Raw genomic sequence first — 18,257 nt, forward strand, 5'->3', positions numbered from 1 at the left:
GGTTGCTGGTGCTTATATAATGTCCTGGACGATTCCTCATTCATGTTCGTATCCCACACGCTGGGATGTGCCTGCAGGAACACTCTTTAGCTCCTGGACACCGCCTTTCATCCAAGGCAGTGATGCCTGACCTAATTTTGCATCATATCTACTTAAGTAGTTATGAATGGCGTCCGCCTCAACAACGAGGGGCCAGATTCACCAAGCAGTTACGCAAGTACTTACGAACGTGTACATCTTTCCTCAATCTTTGACGGCTTTGGTTACGTTTATTAAACAGTTTACAAGCATGGAGACTTGCCAATCAACTGTTGTTATTGTTATAAACAGCCTCCTGGTGCTTCGGAGCTCATTAACTGTTTAATAATTGTAAACAAAGCCGCCAAAAATTTAGAAAAGATTTACAGGTTTGTAAGTACTTGCGTAACTGCTTCGTGAATCTAGCCCCTAGTCATTACTTTCACACATCTCTATGGCGCAAATGTTTCTTAAGCTTCTATCTAAGCACTCTTGTTCTATTGCTAATTTTTTGTGAGTGAACATATATTTTTTTCTAATCTCATTCCCCTAAATATTTGTTACGTCTCTATCATGTCTCCCCTCTCCCCTCGCTCTTCTTGTCTAGGGTCGTTAGGTCATCCCACGTAGTTCAGGAACAAACGAGGGGTTGCAAACGAGGGCTCGTTCCAGAGCCTCGTTGCAACTTACGCTGTTATATATTCAGCTCCTGGGAACAAAAAGTTCCAAGTAGCACGGGCTATGGTGATCCCCGTAGTGGACTTACCTGGCACAGGAGCAGGGCTATGCAACCTACGTTTTCCTGTTTCGTTATATGGTGCTGTGTGTGTGTGTGTGTGTGTGTGTGTGTGTGTGTGTGTGTGTGTGTGTGTGTGTGTGTGTGTGTGTGTGTGTGTGTGTGTGTGAGCTCGTGTATGAGTAGGAAGGGAAAGGTTGCGCGCGCGCGCGTGCGTGTGAGACTGACTTGTTGGCCTTTTCCCAAGTAAAGTTTAATTAAGACCAGATAAATAGGTGAGATTACTTTCTCAGATCTCATCAGACGGCGCTGGAGTGAGGCTTCCCCACCTCCACACACTCTCTCTCTCCCACCACTATACTCGGCCCCAAAACATATATATAGTATATCTAACTCTTGCTTCCTTCAGCAGCTAGTTTTGTATGTCATATAAAATGTGCTTCATCAAGATACGGATGAATATTGTTACGGAGCTGGGATATGAGGTCAAGGAGCTGGGATATGAGGTCGAGGAGCTGGGATATGAGGTCGAGGAGCTGGGATATGAGGTCGAGGAGCTGGGATATGAGGTCGAGGAGCTGGGATATGAGGTCGAGGAGCTGGGATATGAGGTCGAGGAGCTGGGATATGAGGTCGAGGAGCTGGGATATGAGGTCGAGGAGCTGGGACTAGCTGCGTAACAGAAGCGGTTGGGCACAGACAAGTGTCCTTGCTGTGATTCCTTGTGTTACGATACATATAGTCGGCTGCCGGGTCCCAGCACCTTAGCTCAACTTCTTTACACTTGCTTAACCCCAAATTTAGTGTGTGTCTGTGAGTAGAGTAGAGAGAGGAAGAGAAAGAAAAGGACAGAGAGGCACAGTGGAGGCCTGGCCAGGCCGCCGGCGCAATCCATGAGTGTTTTGTTTGTGGTATTTTCGCGTGAATACTTTATGATTGCAGCGTGTTGAATGTTGGCCACCACGGCCCTTCGCGCTCTCCAGTGAACACAAGTGAGGGGGAAAGAGAGAGGGAGAGAGAGAGAGAGAGGGGGAGAGAGAGAGGGGGAGAGAGAGAGAGGGGGAGGGAGAGAGAGGGGGAGGGAGAGAGAGGGGGAGGGAGAGAGAGGGGGAGGGAGAGAGAGGGGGAGGGAGAGAGAGGGGGAGGGAGAGAGAGGGGGAGGGAGAGAGGGGGAGGGAGAGAGAGTGTGTGTCAGAAAGAGACAGAAAGAGTGTCAGAAAGAGACAGAAAGAGTGTCAGAAAGAGACAGAAAGAGTGTCAGAAAGAGACAGAAAGAGTGTCAGAAAGAGACAGAAAGAGTGTCAGAAAGAGACAGAAAGAGTCAGAAAGAGACAGAAAGAGTGTCAGAAAGAGACAGAAAGAGTGTCAGAAAGAGACAGAAAGAGTGTCAGAAAGAGACAGAAAGAGTGTCAGAAAGAGACAGAAAGAGTGTCAGAAAGAGACAGAAAGAGTGTCAGAAAGAGACAGAAAGAGAGGTACTTACAATGGTGTCTGGCAAGATTCTGTGCTTCTAATTTCCACACATTCTTAAGGCTCGTCTGACCCTGTGTAAGTACACAATCTTGTGATCCAGTTTTCTTACTTTTGTTCATATAATTAATCACGAAGGTTTCTAGTCCCTCGTCATTGATGTGTTTTGTGTTGTATATTAATACATCAGAGCCTGAACGGTATCGTAGACTGCGACCCGAGTAGACGAGTAGATAGTGTGTATTTAATCTGCATGCGCTTGATCACATTTGTCAGTCGTGAAGGTCAGGTGGGCTAAGGTCAGTGAGGTCCCGAGAGGTCAACTTCCTCTCTTGAGACCAAGGTAAGAGACATTATTATGAGAACGAAGCCAGTACGACAAAACGGCCCTTGGTGCCCAGCCACTTAAACCATCGGGAATCGAACGCCAACCTACAAAGTAGTATGTCTTCGTTGTACCGACCGGTCCAAGAGGTCGTGTCTCCTAAGATTATCAACTCGTATCTCTCCCACCGTTGTATAACCAGCTCTTATACTTCTAACATATTGCTACAAAGGAGTTTTGAGTGTGAAAGGCTCTCAGAAGATATTTTTTTAAATTTTAAATTTTGCCCCGAGGGGCGAGTTTATTGGGCAGCGCCACTCATCCTGTGAGTGGACACACCGCCATAGCAGCATGTACAACACTCCCCAATAGGAAGAAAACCCGCTGGGTTGTTGCTGTCATCCATCAACATGGATAGATCTGCTCGCTTATTTTCATTGATAACATGAACGGCAACCTCCAGGAACTTGATCACCCTTTCCTGGCTGGATAGCATTTCCAGAATTGTCTTGACCTCAGCGACTGTCCCTTTGTTTTCTGCCTGACGTGATAAATTAAATTAATTTTTTGTATTCGGGAAAAGTACATGTATACTCTCATACACTGTTAATGTATACTCTCAGCTTGTAACTATTGCGTCTTGCTTCCTTACAGGTAAGGCCCGAGACCTGTGGAGCAAGACGGCCGTGCTCGCCAGAGCTTCAGAAAGGTAGTTGTCTCCTATGATCAGTTGCAGATTATGTTTGTATATTCAGAGAAAGTTACTTGGGGAAATAATAACACCAACTCAACCCATACATACCATGAGAGTGAAGACCTTCCCGTCCTTCCTGTACCCTTAAGTCACGACTTAATAACAGGTAACGATAGCACCGTCGGAGACATCTTATTGGTGCTTAAATAAAACTGGAGTTGTCTACCCGCGCGCTGCGTCGGGTCTTGTCAGGTCGTGAGGGCGGACATGCGCACCAGCGCCCCTCTCGCCTTGGTGAGTGCGCATGGTGATGCCTGCACTCGACTGGTGAGTGCATGCTGATGCCTGCACTCAACTGGTGAGTCAGCTGTACTGCACAGTTTAGCATGAATCATTTGGTTATTTAAGGACTTTACTCAGACAGCAATTATCGTTGACTCTAGTGTCTAGAGGAGCCTGTTGCCCGAGGCACCAAGACCACATAATCACCATGCAACTTTAGGTAGACATAATCGGGGACGGTGGACATTGCCTAACCTACATGTTAGGTTGACATGTTCCAGACATACATAATACCCTTATGGTGTGCTTGAAATGCTACAGTGCTGGTATTATTAAACATATTATTAAACATATGCTGGTATTATTGGGAGGTCCGGAGCTGATGTGGACGAATCTTGTTACTAATTGACTACAGTATCAAAGCCATCATTTTGCGATATATTTTATCTCGATAAACTTACTTCAACTTAACATAGTGCCATTAACGTCTAATTGATCCATTTCCAGCTAACCAAAGTTAGGTTGGTTAAGTTATGGGATGCATTAGGTTAGGGTTGTTCAGGTTGGGTTAGGTTAGGTCAACGTAGGTCGGGTTAGGTTAGGTCACGCTGTTAGGCTAGGTAATGTCTGGTTATTTTAGGTTTGGTTAAGTTATGGTAGGTTAGATTTAATTATGTTGGATTGGGTCAAGTTAGGGTAGATCACGCATGATCAGGTCAGGTTAGATCAGGTCGTTAGGTTATATTGTTTCATTATACGTGATTGAAATTGAAATTAAGTTTATTGAGGTAAAACACACACAAAGGGATGTGTTCGGAAAAGTGTTCGGTAGATGTCCGCTTCGTCACGTGAGCCGCACATCTGCTGAGATAACACAAGACACCTGTCTCCCTCCCACCACACCTTGACGATCACGCTGTAGCTCTTGGGCCCCCACTCCTTAGTGCTAGTTAAGATCTTGCATATCAACAAGACTGCTGACTCGCCTCCCCTGCGGCATGTAGAAGACTTGGGAAGAGACAGGTATCCGGATTACCAAACCACGTCGGCTAATCAGTTCTGGATGAGTGATGACTGCGCCAACCTGGTTGATACCTGGTTGATGGGATTCTGGGAGTTCTTCTACTCCCCAAGCCCGGCCCGAGGTCAGGCTTGACTTGTGAGAGTTTGGTCCACCAGGCTGTTGCTTGGAGCGGCCCGCAGGCCCACATACCCACCACAGCCCGGTTGGTCCGGCACTCCTTGGAGGAATACATCTAGTTTCCTCTTGAAGATGTCCACGGTTGTTCCGGCAATATTTCTTATGCTAGCGACCATACGAATCATAAATACTGATACTTCGCCTAAAACAGGAACAACACTTAGTGGGCCAGCCAGAGGCTTAGGGCCCGCGCAGGAGGATCTACGGTGATCGTTCACTAGCTGGAGTTCTTCCTCTAAACCGAACTTCACAAATAGGATGAGGACTGCAGGGGCAGGACCTGTGGGCCCGCGCGTCTTACTAAAGTCAGCAGTCAGTTCGCACAGAGCGCTCCTCCACCAATAGCGGCGTCCCAGAGCCTCGCCCACCTTGTTCTAATTGGTCAGATTCGCTAACTGATATCCCCAACCAATCACAAAGTACCAGTCTGTCCCCTTGATTTCTCAATGGTCCAAAGGTGCAGGATGGAAGTAGCAGGAGGCCGTCATGATGGACCATCTTTAGTTATATACAAATTATATACAGTATGAAATATACGTCCTTAATACATTAATCTGTAAGGTAGTATACAGACACATAACTTGGTGTATATCAGGACTTGTAGCTCTTGACAGTCATGAGGCTACCTTGAGGTGCTTCCGGGGCTTAGCGTCCCCGCGGCCCGGTCGTCGACCAGGCCATGAGCTGAAAACACTGATACAGTCCACACACAGATCACACTGACAGTGTCAGTGTGATGCAGTTTAAGGCAGTGTCTGGGATGTTCCCGAACGCAGGTTCGAATCCTCGTCACGGCCCTTGTAGATTTGTTCACTGATACAGTCCATTCTCCCTCGAGGAATATTCCCTCTAGGAAAGCATTGTTCTTTCCTGAAGGAGAGGAGGGAGGCTGGTACCTCAGAGCTGACCAGTCGCGGCTGTGTAACTAACAGTGCTGAGTCATGACTGGCGGAGACGATTGGGCTTGCACCAGGTGCGTAATCTGTCCGGTGATTGTGCGCGGCTTGGGTCCCTTTAGGCCAGTTATTTGTCTTATGACCTTGCCCTGAGTGGGCTTATATTTTGTGGGGTTATATATTTTGTATATATTAGTTATATATTTTGTATACAGATGCACGTCTGTGTTTAACACGCATACGAGGTCTATATAGAGGTCCGGCGGCTGAGTGGATAGCGTTCAGGGGTCGTAGTCCTACGGGCCCGGGTTCGATTCCCTGTCGAGGCAGAAACAAATGGGCAAAGTTTCTTTCACCCTGCTGTTCCTGTTCATCTAGCAGTAAATAGGCACCTGGGAGTTAGACAGCTGTTACGGAGCTGCTTCCTGGGTGTGTGTGTGGGGGGGGGGGGGAGGGGAGGAAGTTGATTGACAGTTGAGAGGCGGGCACCAAAGAGCCAGAGCTCAACCCCGGCAAGCACAACCAGGCGAGTACACGGTGCCTATGTCACAGTGTCTGATGGGCTCTGTGGAGCCCATCAGAGTTGTTGTGTCCCGGCCCATCATCACATACCTCTGTATGACTAACCCTCCTGTGTGATGGGGATTTATAGCATCACGTAGCTAGTTTCCTTGACACACTGTACTCCCCTTCATATAGTCCAGGGCAGCTGCACGAATGGACCTAGAGATAATCCAGTACCATCACAACCAATGTGATGGTTGTGTTAATAATAACAAAAAACGGCAGACCCGTTGGCATTGAGGTACCTGGAGCTTTGCAATTACTTTATTCACTCTCGTGTTCATGAGGATATCCTCATAATGCACCCAAAATTTGCCAGTGCAGGCTACTGAACATGTGGCCCTGTACGACTAACTAACCATCGCTTCCACTACACATAAGGGGCATAACTGGCCGACCCCTCACAGTGTTCAAGAGAGAACTCGATAAACACCTCCAAAGGATACCTAATCAACCAGACTGTGACTCAAACGCGGCTGCTCGCAGCCTGACATCCAACAGCTTGGTTGACCAGTCCAGCAACGAGGAGGCCTGGGCGATGACCGGGTCGTGGGGACACTCTAACCTTTACATACAGAAAGGAGGAAATGCTAACTGCTGCAAGAATCATTAATCACAAACTTTCAGCCCCGGAACCAACACGAGGTTAACCTCAAGATAATCCTGGGAGATGGGAGCAGGCGACCCACGCCGGCCGCCGCCCCTCAATACTGTCAACGCGTCATAAATATTAAAAGTAAAATTAAGTTTAAATATGTATGAGACGGGGATTAATTATTCAGCTGGGGTAGTGGCCGACCGGGCCGACCGGGCCGACCGGGCCGAGCAGGCCGACCGGGACGAGCAGGTCGAGCGGGACGAGCTGAGGCAGGCTACATCAGGAACAACAAGGAGTGATGTTATTAACAGCCCTACAAGCACACAATGTAACGCTCACTATTGTTACCTTGTTAAAACTTTGTAACAAGGTAACATAGTGTACAGGGCTGTTAATAGCCTTACTCCTCGTCGCTCCTGCTGTAGCCTACCCAGCTCGGCCTGCTACAGCTATGGTAGGGGACTTGTTGCTACAGCTATGGTAGAGGACTAAGAGCAGCACTCGCTATACTAAATATGTTACGATTCCATTTCATTGTTTCCGATTTCATTGATAAGTTGAATTTTCATAGATTTCAGTTTATTTTCATGTTGATTTAATTATTTTGTGCGACATTGCGTTGGATTTGAGCTGTGTTGTTTACCATTGCATCTAAAATTAACAGTGTTACAATAACTAGCATCATCAAAGTTTTTTGCCTCAGTAAAGTGCTTCCAAGTGCATCCAGGAGGAAGTGTTACTCAGTATATATTAGTATTATCCAGGATCAGTATAAATTTAGTGTTACAATATTATTTCTGGTGTTATAGTATAGATACTGGTGTTACATGTCCAGCTGCTCATTACCACGGGAGTGTCGACAACCAGAGACGGTTGTCAAGTGTTGTACGAACTTAACATGGATTTCCTGTTCCGAGAACAGTGACACCGGTTACCCAAGACTGTTCATAGTGAAATCAGGGGCCAGATTCACGAAGCAGTTACGTGTAAGTACTTACGAACGTGTACATCTTTCCTCAATCTTTGACGGCTTTGGTTACAATAATTAAACAGTTTACAAGCATGAAAACTTGCCAATCAACTGTTGATATTGTTATAAACAGCCTCCTGGTGCTTCGGAGCTCATCAACTGTTTAATAATTGTAAACAAAGCCGCGAAAGATTGAGAAAAGACGTACAGGTTCGTAAGTGTTTGCGTAACTGCTTTTGTGAATCTGGCCCTAGATCCTTCCCCCCTTCCTTCCTTCCTTCCTTCCTTCCTTCCTTCCTTCCTTCCTTCCTTCCTTCCTTCCTTCCTTCCTTCCTTCCTTCCTTCCTTCCTTCCTTCCTTCCTTCCTTCCTTCACCTTCTTGATCGTGAGGTAAGACAGACAGCAAGGATATTAGTGATATGCACAGTGAAGTATCATTGCTGAGTGCAGGTGTGCATATGTGGAGTGTTGGTGCGACCTGGCCTCGTCCTCTCAGCAGGCGCCTCGCTCAAGCTGCTGACTAGGGCTCGACTACATGCAACCAGCTGGACCTGGTTCACTGTTACCCTCACCCCTCACTATTGTAATTCCCCTCTGTTGTAGCCCCCTCTCCGTTGTAGCCCCTCTCTGTTGTAGCCCCCTCTCTGTTGTAGCCCCCTCTCCGTTGTAGCCCCCTCTCCGTTGTAGCCCCCTCTCCGTTGTAGCCCCCTCTCCGTTGTAGCCCCCAACCTCCACCGTTTCCCAGGTGACATCCATCACTGGGACTCGGCAATATTAACGAGCTCTCACACAGTGCGGACGAACTTGCTGCTCTCTGTCACTTGCAGGAAATAGGAAGGGGGAACAATATGTTTGTGAGCCGCCACCTGCACCAACATGTTGACGTCTCTCACCCACTTCTGACAACCACTTGGGCTGGACGGTAGAGCGACGGTCTCGCTTCATGCAGGTCGGCGTTCAAACCACGACCGTCCAAGTGCATGGGCACCATTCCTTCCCTCCCTGTGTTGTGAGGGGACGCAGGAGCAGCTGCTACGGGCTGCTTCCTGTGTGTGTGTGTGTGTGTAACAAAGAGGAGGCCTGGTCAAGGACCGGGCCGCGGGTACGCTAAGCCCCGAAATCATTTCAAGATGACAACCTCTGCTACTTGCCACTGACCCATCCCCTACCGGCCTCCAGGTAACACAAGCATGAGCCTAAGTGTTGGTCATGGAAAGTCGACGACCATACAAGACGATGTTTCGGTCCCTCCTGGACCGTTATCACTACGGACCGAAACGTCCTCACTTCCTCTACTTTCAGGCATGTGGGTTGGTGTCGAACGCTCACAGTTTTCATCAGGAAGTTAAATGTGTCTGAACATAACCTTGGCCGCCGCCTCCAAGGCCACCAACACTTGACGGAGACGAAGCTGGAGTGACGGATAGTTATCTGGAAACCGATTCCCGTCTTCGTGAATCATTCCTGGAAGATATACTGAAAAATATTAACATTTTTGTCGGCGAATTCAGATCTAATTTGTCTGGGAAATTAATCCGGGTTTGACGGATTTATATGACATTAAAAGAAGACCTGCATGGAGAGTTGACGGCCTTGCAGCACATCAGTGTGCCCAAGCTTTGGTCACATTAAATGAACAAATCCACATGGACCGTGACGAGGGTTCGAACCTACGTCCGAGAGCATCCCAGACGCTGCCTTAATCGACTGAGCTACGACATGGTATAAGAATTGCAACCGGGAAATGATCCTGATTTACCAACGGATGCTGCAGTCTCTCAGAGACACAAACCAGGGTTTTACGCAATTCCCCAATTTGATACATCACACTATTGTGATTTCTGTGTGTAATTTGGTCACATTATTGTAACATAGTGTCTGTAGAGTGATCAAACCTTTGCCTGCCGACCAGGTTCATATTGTTCCTAGCAATAAGACGTTGGGACTGTGCATCTTGACAAAGGTGTCTGAGAAATATATCGTGTATCGGTTCTCATTCCAATACCTACTTCGCTACACAGTTTTAGGTCAGTTGACACTCAAGAACTATGTCATATTGTTTATAGAAAAGCCTGAAATACCTTTCGAGAGGCAAGAACCTTATGTGTGTGTGCTGGAGGAGCCATTAAGAGGATACCTTGAGGTTACCTTGAGGTGCTTCCGGGGCTTAGCGTCCCCGCGGCCCGGTCGTCGACCAGGCCTCCTGGTTGCTGGACTGATCAACCAGGCTGTTAGACGCGGCTGCTCGCAGCCTGATGTATGAGTCACAGCCTGGTTGATCAGGTAACAAGATGTTACATTCTTACAACAAAGATGGCAACACAAGGCCATCGACCGGGACTGGAATACCAATGTTGATGACTCCTTTTAGAGATTTGTGTAGTGACTACTAGATAACTCACGTCGGGGACAGGAAGCCGGTACTTTCAGTAGTCTTATCGAGCTCCATTAGGCCAGCTATACACCTTCTCCCAAGATGCAAACCACAACAATTGCCTCATTTCTAATCGCTCTGGAACTGAACCCGGTGTTAGGAGTGTGCCTGTAGGACTGGTGTTGGCAGGTGCTGGCGAAGGACTCTTGTGGAACCACAAAAACTTCTGCACGTTCAGTACCATGTTGCACTTGCAGTGACATCCATTGCATGAAGAATGTCATCTGTTAAGTTTGCAGTGAACGGTGGTTAATCATGTGATGTTATCTTGTGCACTCCAGTGAAATAAGCTGTAGATACATTGCAGACTTGCTCATACAGTGAGACATGTTGCGCGCACACTACAGACCTTGCTCATACAGTGAGACATGTTGCGCACACACTACAGACCTTACTCATACAGTGAGACATGTTGCGCACACACTACAGACCTTACTCATACAGTGAGACATGTTGCGCGCACACACTACAGACCTTACTCATACAGTGAGACATGTTGCGCACACACTACAGACCTTACTCATACAGTGAGACATGTTGCGCACACACTACAGACCTTACTCATACAGTGAGCCATGTTGCACACACAACCGTGCAAGAGGAATGTAGTCTCCTCAATACAGCGATCGTCCACCGGAGTCTCTGGAGTCTCTTGTAAGCAGTGTCACAAATAATTACCTTGTATAACTTCTTCATTAATATTAAGACCACACACACACATAAGCCCTAAGCGAGGTGTCCCTCTCACACGGAATTGGCTCGTCGGGTTGTTACGTTAATCTAGTGGTTAACCACTTAACTGTGGTTAATGCCACTTAACTTCCAATTGTCATTTGTCAGCCAATTAGTTGTTGTTGATATTGAATTGTTGCTTAAAAATGGACTTGACGAGGTTATGATACCCTCGATTGTGAGTCGATGATGTAGCCCACTGTGCTATAGGACCGCCTCCTCTCCCTTTCATATTCAGATACTTCTCCCTCTCCACACTCGCCTCCCTCTCTCCCCTTGCTCTCTCTCTCTTTCTCTCTCCTCCTCCTCTCTTCTCTCCCCCCCCCCCTCCTCGCCCCGTCCTCTTGTCACACTAGGACAGGAGGCAAGACTAAGTTTGTTCAGGAGTCTAGTGTGTTATTGATCCGTGTCTCGTAGCTGCACCATCCTTTGTGTCCTTGTCTGTCCTTGTGTGTAAGTCTTCTTGTGTCCTTGTGTGTGTGACCTTCTGTGTCCTCGTGTGTCCTTACTTATCTATGTCTATGGTAATTTTATGTCTTCGAGTGCCCTTGTGTGCACTTTGGTGCCTTGTGTGCACTTTATGTGCACTTTGATGCCCTTGTGTGCACTTTGGTGCCCTTGTGTGCACTTTGGTGCCCTTGTGTGCACTTTGGTGCCCTTGTGTGCACTTTGGTGCCTTTGTGTGCACTTGGGCATCCATTCCTCTCCTCCATCGTCTGAACTAAGAGCCCTAAGCTACGAGGCCAGATTAATGGAACTCGAAATCAGAATGTACAAGCAGAGGAGCAGAGAGGACATGATCACTACATACAAACGTAAGGTGATCATCAGGCGAAAGAGCTTAGCCATTACGACCATATAGCACTTGGAAGGAATGAGGATAAGGATTTTGGATAGGACGGAGGGAAGAAATGGTGTCCAACCACTTGGATGATCGGGGATTGAACTCCGACCTGCAAAAAGCCAGACGATTTTTGGCCTTGGGTAAAGTATGGGTCAAAATGCGACGCTCTATTAGGAGGATGGGTTGCTAAATCAACGTAACCAAAGTCTCCTGGATCTTACGGGCTATTCATGCCCTTGCCACCTCCTAGTTGGCTTAATCTTAATCAAACAATCAATCTCGTGGATCATCCCAGAACTGGGTGACCTTGGCTGGTGCTCCGGGAGAAACTAGCCATGACAGAGTGGATCTCCTGATAGTCTTAGTGACATTCTCCACGACGCCTCACTAAAACTCGACCCCCTGGCAAGTCATCACACAACCAGATCAGCGTACTGGGTCACCCCTCACAGTCATGTAAACCATTATCTCCTCAAGACTTTGATATAGTATCAGTGTTTAAAATAAAAATGAAATACGAAAACCCATCACACGGAACTGAGTAAGTGTGGTAGGGAGGGACCCTTCATAGCCCCCCCCCCCTCCCTCTCTTCATCAAGGACACTGGGGGGACATAATTGACGTGTCCTAACACCCTCCCGTTTTCTCTTGTCTCTCGGGTCCTTAACTCTCTCTCTCTCTCGTTAACTTTTACTTTCGTTCCCCCTATGACCACTTTGTCTCTCTAAACGTCACTTTCCTGCACTTTTAGATTTTCGGATTTTACTAATAGTTTTTTTTTTTTTGTATTTTCTTCGAGAATATATTTATGTTGGTACTGGATTGCACTGGTTGTTAAAGAGAGATTGAAAGTAGTACTGGTACATCAGAAGCGTGTCTTTGTTGTCCTCACTGTCTCTCACACACACGACCTCACCGTCTCTCCTCTTGTTTCCTCCCCCAACACAGCTTTTCCGAGATTACCCAAGAGTTGCACCCACGCTCCTGTGCCAGGTAAGTACACTACAGGCTCACCATACCCCGTGCTACTTGCAACATTAGGTTACTAGGAGCTGAATCTTAAACACCAATCTAGATTTTCGGGTGTTACAAGGACATATTTCCCCTAGACCAGCCCGTCGACAGCCCTACTGACTACTGCGGCAGTCGGCTGTGAGCTACGTGTGATTTCATCTATTCTATAGTTATGGTTTTGGATTGACGCGTCCACGGACCCCATCCCCACATCTCCAGTATCAGCTAGTGATACTGAAAATGGCTACATAGAGCTTCTACTTACGGGCTTACCATAGCCTGTGCTACATGGAAATTTTGTTCCAGTAGCAGAATCTAAGATAGTAACCTTTCATAGGTTGATAAGCTTCAAGCCCAACAACTAACTAATCTCCTGTCACAGGAGAGATTCTCAGTGTATATATAGAGAAAATTATAGGTCCTGGTTAGTCAATAAGCACTTTTGGTGCCCTTAATAATACTCTAGAGGTTGACAGTTCAACACTACACCAATCTTTCTTTAGGTTAGGGATGTTACACCCAGAGGTGTACTCCGCTTAATGGGGTATTCTTTTGCAAGAATACTATGGCCAATGTCTGGATCCAAAGGATTCTCACTGGTTGCATTAATGATTGATTAATAGCCTCAGTGATTGCATTAATAACCCTGCAGAGGTTAGGCAGTAAGGCCAGCATCAGCAAAATCTCTCATCAGGGGATTTATTCATCAAGAGATGTACCCAGCATCTCTGTGTATTTATATACACTAGGACGAGAATAATAGGCCCTAGTAGTATACCTTTTAGTGCTACGTTTGTGGGAAACTTCTACTCTGAACCCGCGCCTCTCTGCTTCCGGTCAAAGGATGGTAAAATTTACCATCTGTCTGGTTACAAAGTTTACAGTATTGTAAATAATATTGCATGCCTATTATTTACAATATTGTAACTAAATATTTACAAATGATATTTTACAATATTATTTGCAATATTGCATGTGTGTGGAACTATATCAGATGTCCAGGAAAATGCTATCTGTCCATCCTTCTCTTTCCTGCTTCTCTGCTGTTGCCTTGTGATAAAACTCCAGGAAGCTCGGTAAGCAGGATTTCTCTTATCTGGAGCCATTTTTAGTTTAATTTTGTCCCGGATGACGAGTTTATTGGGCAGCGTCACTCATCCTGTGAGTGAACACACTGTCTTGTCAACACGTACATGAAACTCAAATTTGGAAGAAATCTCGCTGTGTTGTTCATCTTGTCACTTGTACCCAGATAGCCTAACTGTCTTAAGTGAAGAGTTTGTAAAACAAGGAAGTGACTAATATTTGCTCTCCTTCAAACTCTGCATTATTACTTGCCATTTGTCTAGGTTGAGGTCAAGTAGCCATCTCTTCAGCCATGCTTGCAACTTACCCAGTCATACTGGAGGGTGTTGTAGCTGCTCCTGGTGCTACTTGAGCAGTGCGGGGCGGGTGTTGTAGCCGCTCCTGGTGCTACTTGAGCAGTGCGGGCGGGTGTTGTAGCCGCTCCTGGTGCTACTTGAGCAGTGCGGGGCGGGTGTTGTAGCCGCTCCTGGTGCTACTTGAGCAGTGCGGGCGGGTGTTGTAGCCGCTCCTGGTGCTACTTGAGCAGTGCGGGCGGGTGTTGTAGCCGCTCCTGGTGCTACTTGAGCAGTGCGGGCGGGTGTTGCAGCCGCTCCTGGTGCTACTTGAGCAGTGCGGGCGGGTGTTCTAGCCGCTCCTGGTGCTACTTGAGCAGTGCGGGCGGTTGTTGCAGCCGCTCCTGGTGCTACTTGAGCAGTGCGGGCGGTTGTTGCAGCCGCTCCTGGTGCTACTTGAGGAGCTGGTCTTCCCGCCTCCTGGTGACATAACCAGTCACCTTCACACTTAATAAGTCCATCAATTAAGTAATGTGTTAGATTAAGGACCTGCCGGAAACGCTTTTGCCAGTTAGTGGCTTCACAAGAATGTAAGAACACCAGTGTTATGTTCTCTCACAAACCCAATGTACCTCATTGTATATAAATATATATCTATGTGTAGGAATATTTTTGTAGTGAGTAGAAACATTTTTACCGAGAGTAAATGATATGGGGGTATCCGGCATTGCCCGGGTCTTTCTGCTTATCTCTGTCTCCCCTTTCTCTGTATTCATCTGTGTGTCCACCTATTCCTCGTCTCCTCCTTTTCTCTGGAAATATATTATTAAGAACTGAAATAACTATAATCACACGCCATCTTGAGGTGATTTCGGGGCTTTAATGTCCCCGCGGCCCGGTCCTCGATCAGGCCTCCACCCCCCAGGAAGCAGCCCGTGACAGCTGACTAACACCCAGGTACCTATTTTACTGCTAGGTAACAGGGACATAGGGTGAAAGAAACTCTGCCCATTGTTTCTCGCCGGCGCCCGGGATCGAACCCGGGACCACAGGTTCATGAGTCCAGTGTGCTGTCCGCTCGGCCGACCGACCACCATAGTGTTATTTTTTTTTAACCACAACTAGAGTTTATAAGGGCTGTCAGATGATGTACCTAGTGAAACTGCAAGCAAGAGCTGTTATCCTACCTCAGCTCATCTGAAGCCTGCTCCTAGAAACTCATTTCACGTATGCTTACAAGACAACCCCACCCCTTCCATTGACCTAGGTTGTATGGGTCTCGAACCCTGGACCTCACGCGTGTGAGGGAGATCCGTAGCTATATGAACTCTGCAATGAGCAGTGTTAATTTTAAATTTAAACCCCCCTACCCCGTGGAAAACACACACCACATAGCCTTACATTAGCGAGGTACACTAGTGTAAACATGCCGAGCCTCTGCCACAACAGTCTCATTCATCTAGAGTACATGATATTGACCCACGTAGCCTCATGTGGACCCGACGGCTCTAACCTCTCTTAAAATATTTGCTGTATTGAAAACGCGCTCGGCGAAGCGACACGCCGGCGTGACGTCACCACGTTAGACTGACTTGGTGCTCTGTGATTGGTCGCCGGAGGGGAGAAAGGTCAAGCCACCGCCCTATTACTGTACTCCAGTTGTTCTGTTTTGACTGCCTCAATTGCTTAGTCGTTTGGGCTCAATACACGGTTTTTTTTTTATGGGTAAACCTACTTTGTGCGAGAGTCTGCTATTGTCGTTAAATTCAGTCTGTGTGTGTGTGTGTGTTGGTATTAAGAAGCAAGGTTTGCGGAAATGTTAGTTTGTCATGTGTGTGTGTAGGCGTTTGTCATGTGTGTATATGTGTAGGCGTTTGTCATGTGTGTATATATGTGTAGGCGTTTCAGTCATATGTGTGTGTACAGCCCATCCTCCTGTTTTGGTAGTATTTATAGTAACAACGAGGACCATAGTACATATACAAACGTACAACGCAATTAAAAAGTAGAAATCGGTACTATTGTATTTGGACAAACCGGAAAACGATTTTCTACATATGTTGCAAAGACAACCTAACCTTCCTAGGCCTAATGCACGTTATCTGAGGCCTAACATAATACATATGTACGCTATAATAGGCCTAGGAATATTTAAGATTGTTTTTATCTTCATTTTTTGGATTATAAAGTGAATAGTACAAAGTTTTAATGCTTAGTACGTCAATGTTTGAATTATGATCTACATAGCTACAAAAAGTACTATCTAAACAGGAGGATGGGTTGTACACGAATGTGTAGGCGTTTCAATCATATATGTGTGTGTATATGTAGGCTATTCCCTCAGTATCTTGTATGTAGTTATCATGTTCCTCTAGGGTGTGAGATTTGGTCTCCCTAACTTATCCTCGCTGCTCAACCCTCTTAGTTGTGGCATAAACACTTGCAAAACCTCTTCCAATTTAACATTTTGGTTTTGTGCTTTCCAATATGCATATTCCGGTATTGGTCTAACGTAGGTTGAGTAGATTATCTTGAGTCTTTATGTTTTTTGAACTGCCGCTTCAATGTTTCCCAGCTTCGAGTGTATTGATATTGTTCACACACAGGTGGGTAGAGGCGTGGACGACTTCTGACTCCTGGTGGCAGGCTGAGAGCTGTCTCGCTGGTACCAGTCGTGGTGGCTATATTGTTTTGTTCCTACCACTTGGTGGCCATGTTGGGATGGTGGTGAACGCCGGGGCGAGCAGGAACTGACGGGTGCAGGCAAGCACAGCAGTACACAGCACGCAAGCACAGCAGCACACAGCACGCAAGCACAGCAGCACACAGCACGCAAGCACAGCAGTACACAGCACGCAAGCTAAATAAACACGCACTCCATTACCTGACCCTCACACACGCGTGTGAGGATCACTTGCACACTCGAGGCAATGTGAATTCCAAAACTCTCACAGGGCTGCAAACTTGGTTACATGCTGTTTATAACCCAAGTAATTAATGCTCGTAATACTAGAATCCATATCTCGGTGAAATACTTGGTGGTAGATGTGTAAATGATAAGGGGGAACTAGAGCACATTACCAGCTTACTGAGGAATTTATACAGTGTGTATTAACGAGCAGTATAGCTATACCGTGTACATTGTATACAAGGTACATAGATCTAGTAGAACATTGATGCACTACACCACAGTTTGATATCAGTAAAACTAGTACACATTCTAAGCTTTCTCTGAAATGGTGCCAAGTCAATATGGTCATAAACTTTAAATCACTGTGGATTTGACCAAAACTTTAAAGTGATTAGGACTTGGCAGACTTAGTCTCTGGCAACTTGCCAAACTTAAAACCACTGGGATTATCAAAACATAAGTCACTGTGCACAAACTATGATTACACAGTTGCTTCTCACAGTAATCACAATTCTTACCTGCACATATTGACAAGTATAGAAGATATAATGTCTTGACTCGGCTAGTCTGAGCACAACCGCTTCAGTTGAACTTCCTCAACTCAATGACTGAACAAGAGAGCAGAGACAGGAGGTTAAAACTTCCATGCCCACCTTACCGTAAATCAGTAATTTATCCTCACATTCTTAATTAGACTAAAAATGAAATCACGCGGAAATAAATATACAAGAACAAAATATAATATTGAATATACAAGAACAGCAAGCATAAGAAATATTGCCGGAACAACCGTGGACATCTTCAAGAGGAAACTAGATTTATTCCTTCAAGGAGTGCCGGACCAACCGGGCTGTGGTGGGTATGTGTGGGCCTGCAGGCCGCTCCAAGCAACAGCCTGGTGGACCAAACTCTCACAAGTCAAGCCTGGCCTCGGGCCAGGCTTGGGGAGTAGAACTCCCAGAACCCCATCAACCAGGTATCAACCAGGAACACAAGCAAAGGTTTTCTTCTCGTAACGTATGATAATGAAATTAAGCAGTTATTTAAGCATGATTGTGCAGGGAAAATGTTAATAGCCTTGTCATAACTCTCTCATAGACACTGTCACTGGCCGCTTCCCACACTCACCAACTCTCGTTAACAAGGCAATTTGGCTAGTTTATACGCAACATGTAGCCCCCCACATGTACTGGTGGCCGTTCTTCCAGGT

The 18,257-nt window shown here is 46.5% G+C and overlaps 2 protein-coding genes across 5 annotated transcripts in view; one reads left to right on the top strand and one right to left on the bottom strand.

Annotated features, from left to right (window-relative positions):
* The window catches only part of LOC123754956 (mucin-2), a 126,604-nt gene that overhangs the window by 35,298 nt on the left and 73,049 nt on the right, over positions 1–18,257 (top strand). Inside the window, exon 2 of one of the 4 annotated variants that reach the window (XM_069332907.1) lies at positions 3,204–3,258. The exons of the other annotated variants lie outside the window; for them this stretch is intronic. The gene's annotated coding sequence lies outside the window, so the exon portion shown is untranslated. The remainder of the gene's footprint in view (positions 1–3,203; positions 3,259–18,257) is intronic. 4 annotated transcript variants of the gene reach the window in all.
* The window catches only part of LOC138369423 (uncharacterized), a 30,576-nt gene continuing 26,527 nt past the window's right edge, over positions 14,209–18,257 (bottom strand). Inside the window, exon 6 of the mRNA XM_069332661.1 lies at positions 14,209–14,685. Within this exon, the coding sequence (XP_069188762.1) occupies positions 14,209–14,685 (477 nt within the window). The remainder of the gene's footprint in view (positions 14,686–18,257) is intronic.

This window comes from Procambarus clarkii, chromosome 28, assembly GCF_040958095.1.
Source record: "Procambarus clarkii isolate CNS0578487 chromosome 28, FALCON_Pclarkii_2.0, whole genome shotgun sequence".
Classification (NCBI taxonomy): domain Eukaryota; kingdom Metazoa; phylum Arthropoda; class Malacostraca; order Decapoda; family Cambaridae; genus Procambarus; species Procambarus clarkii.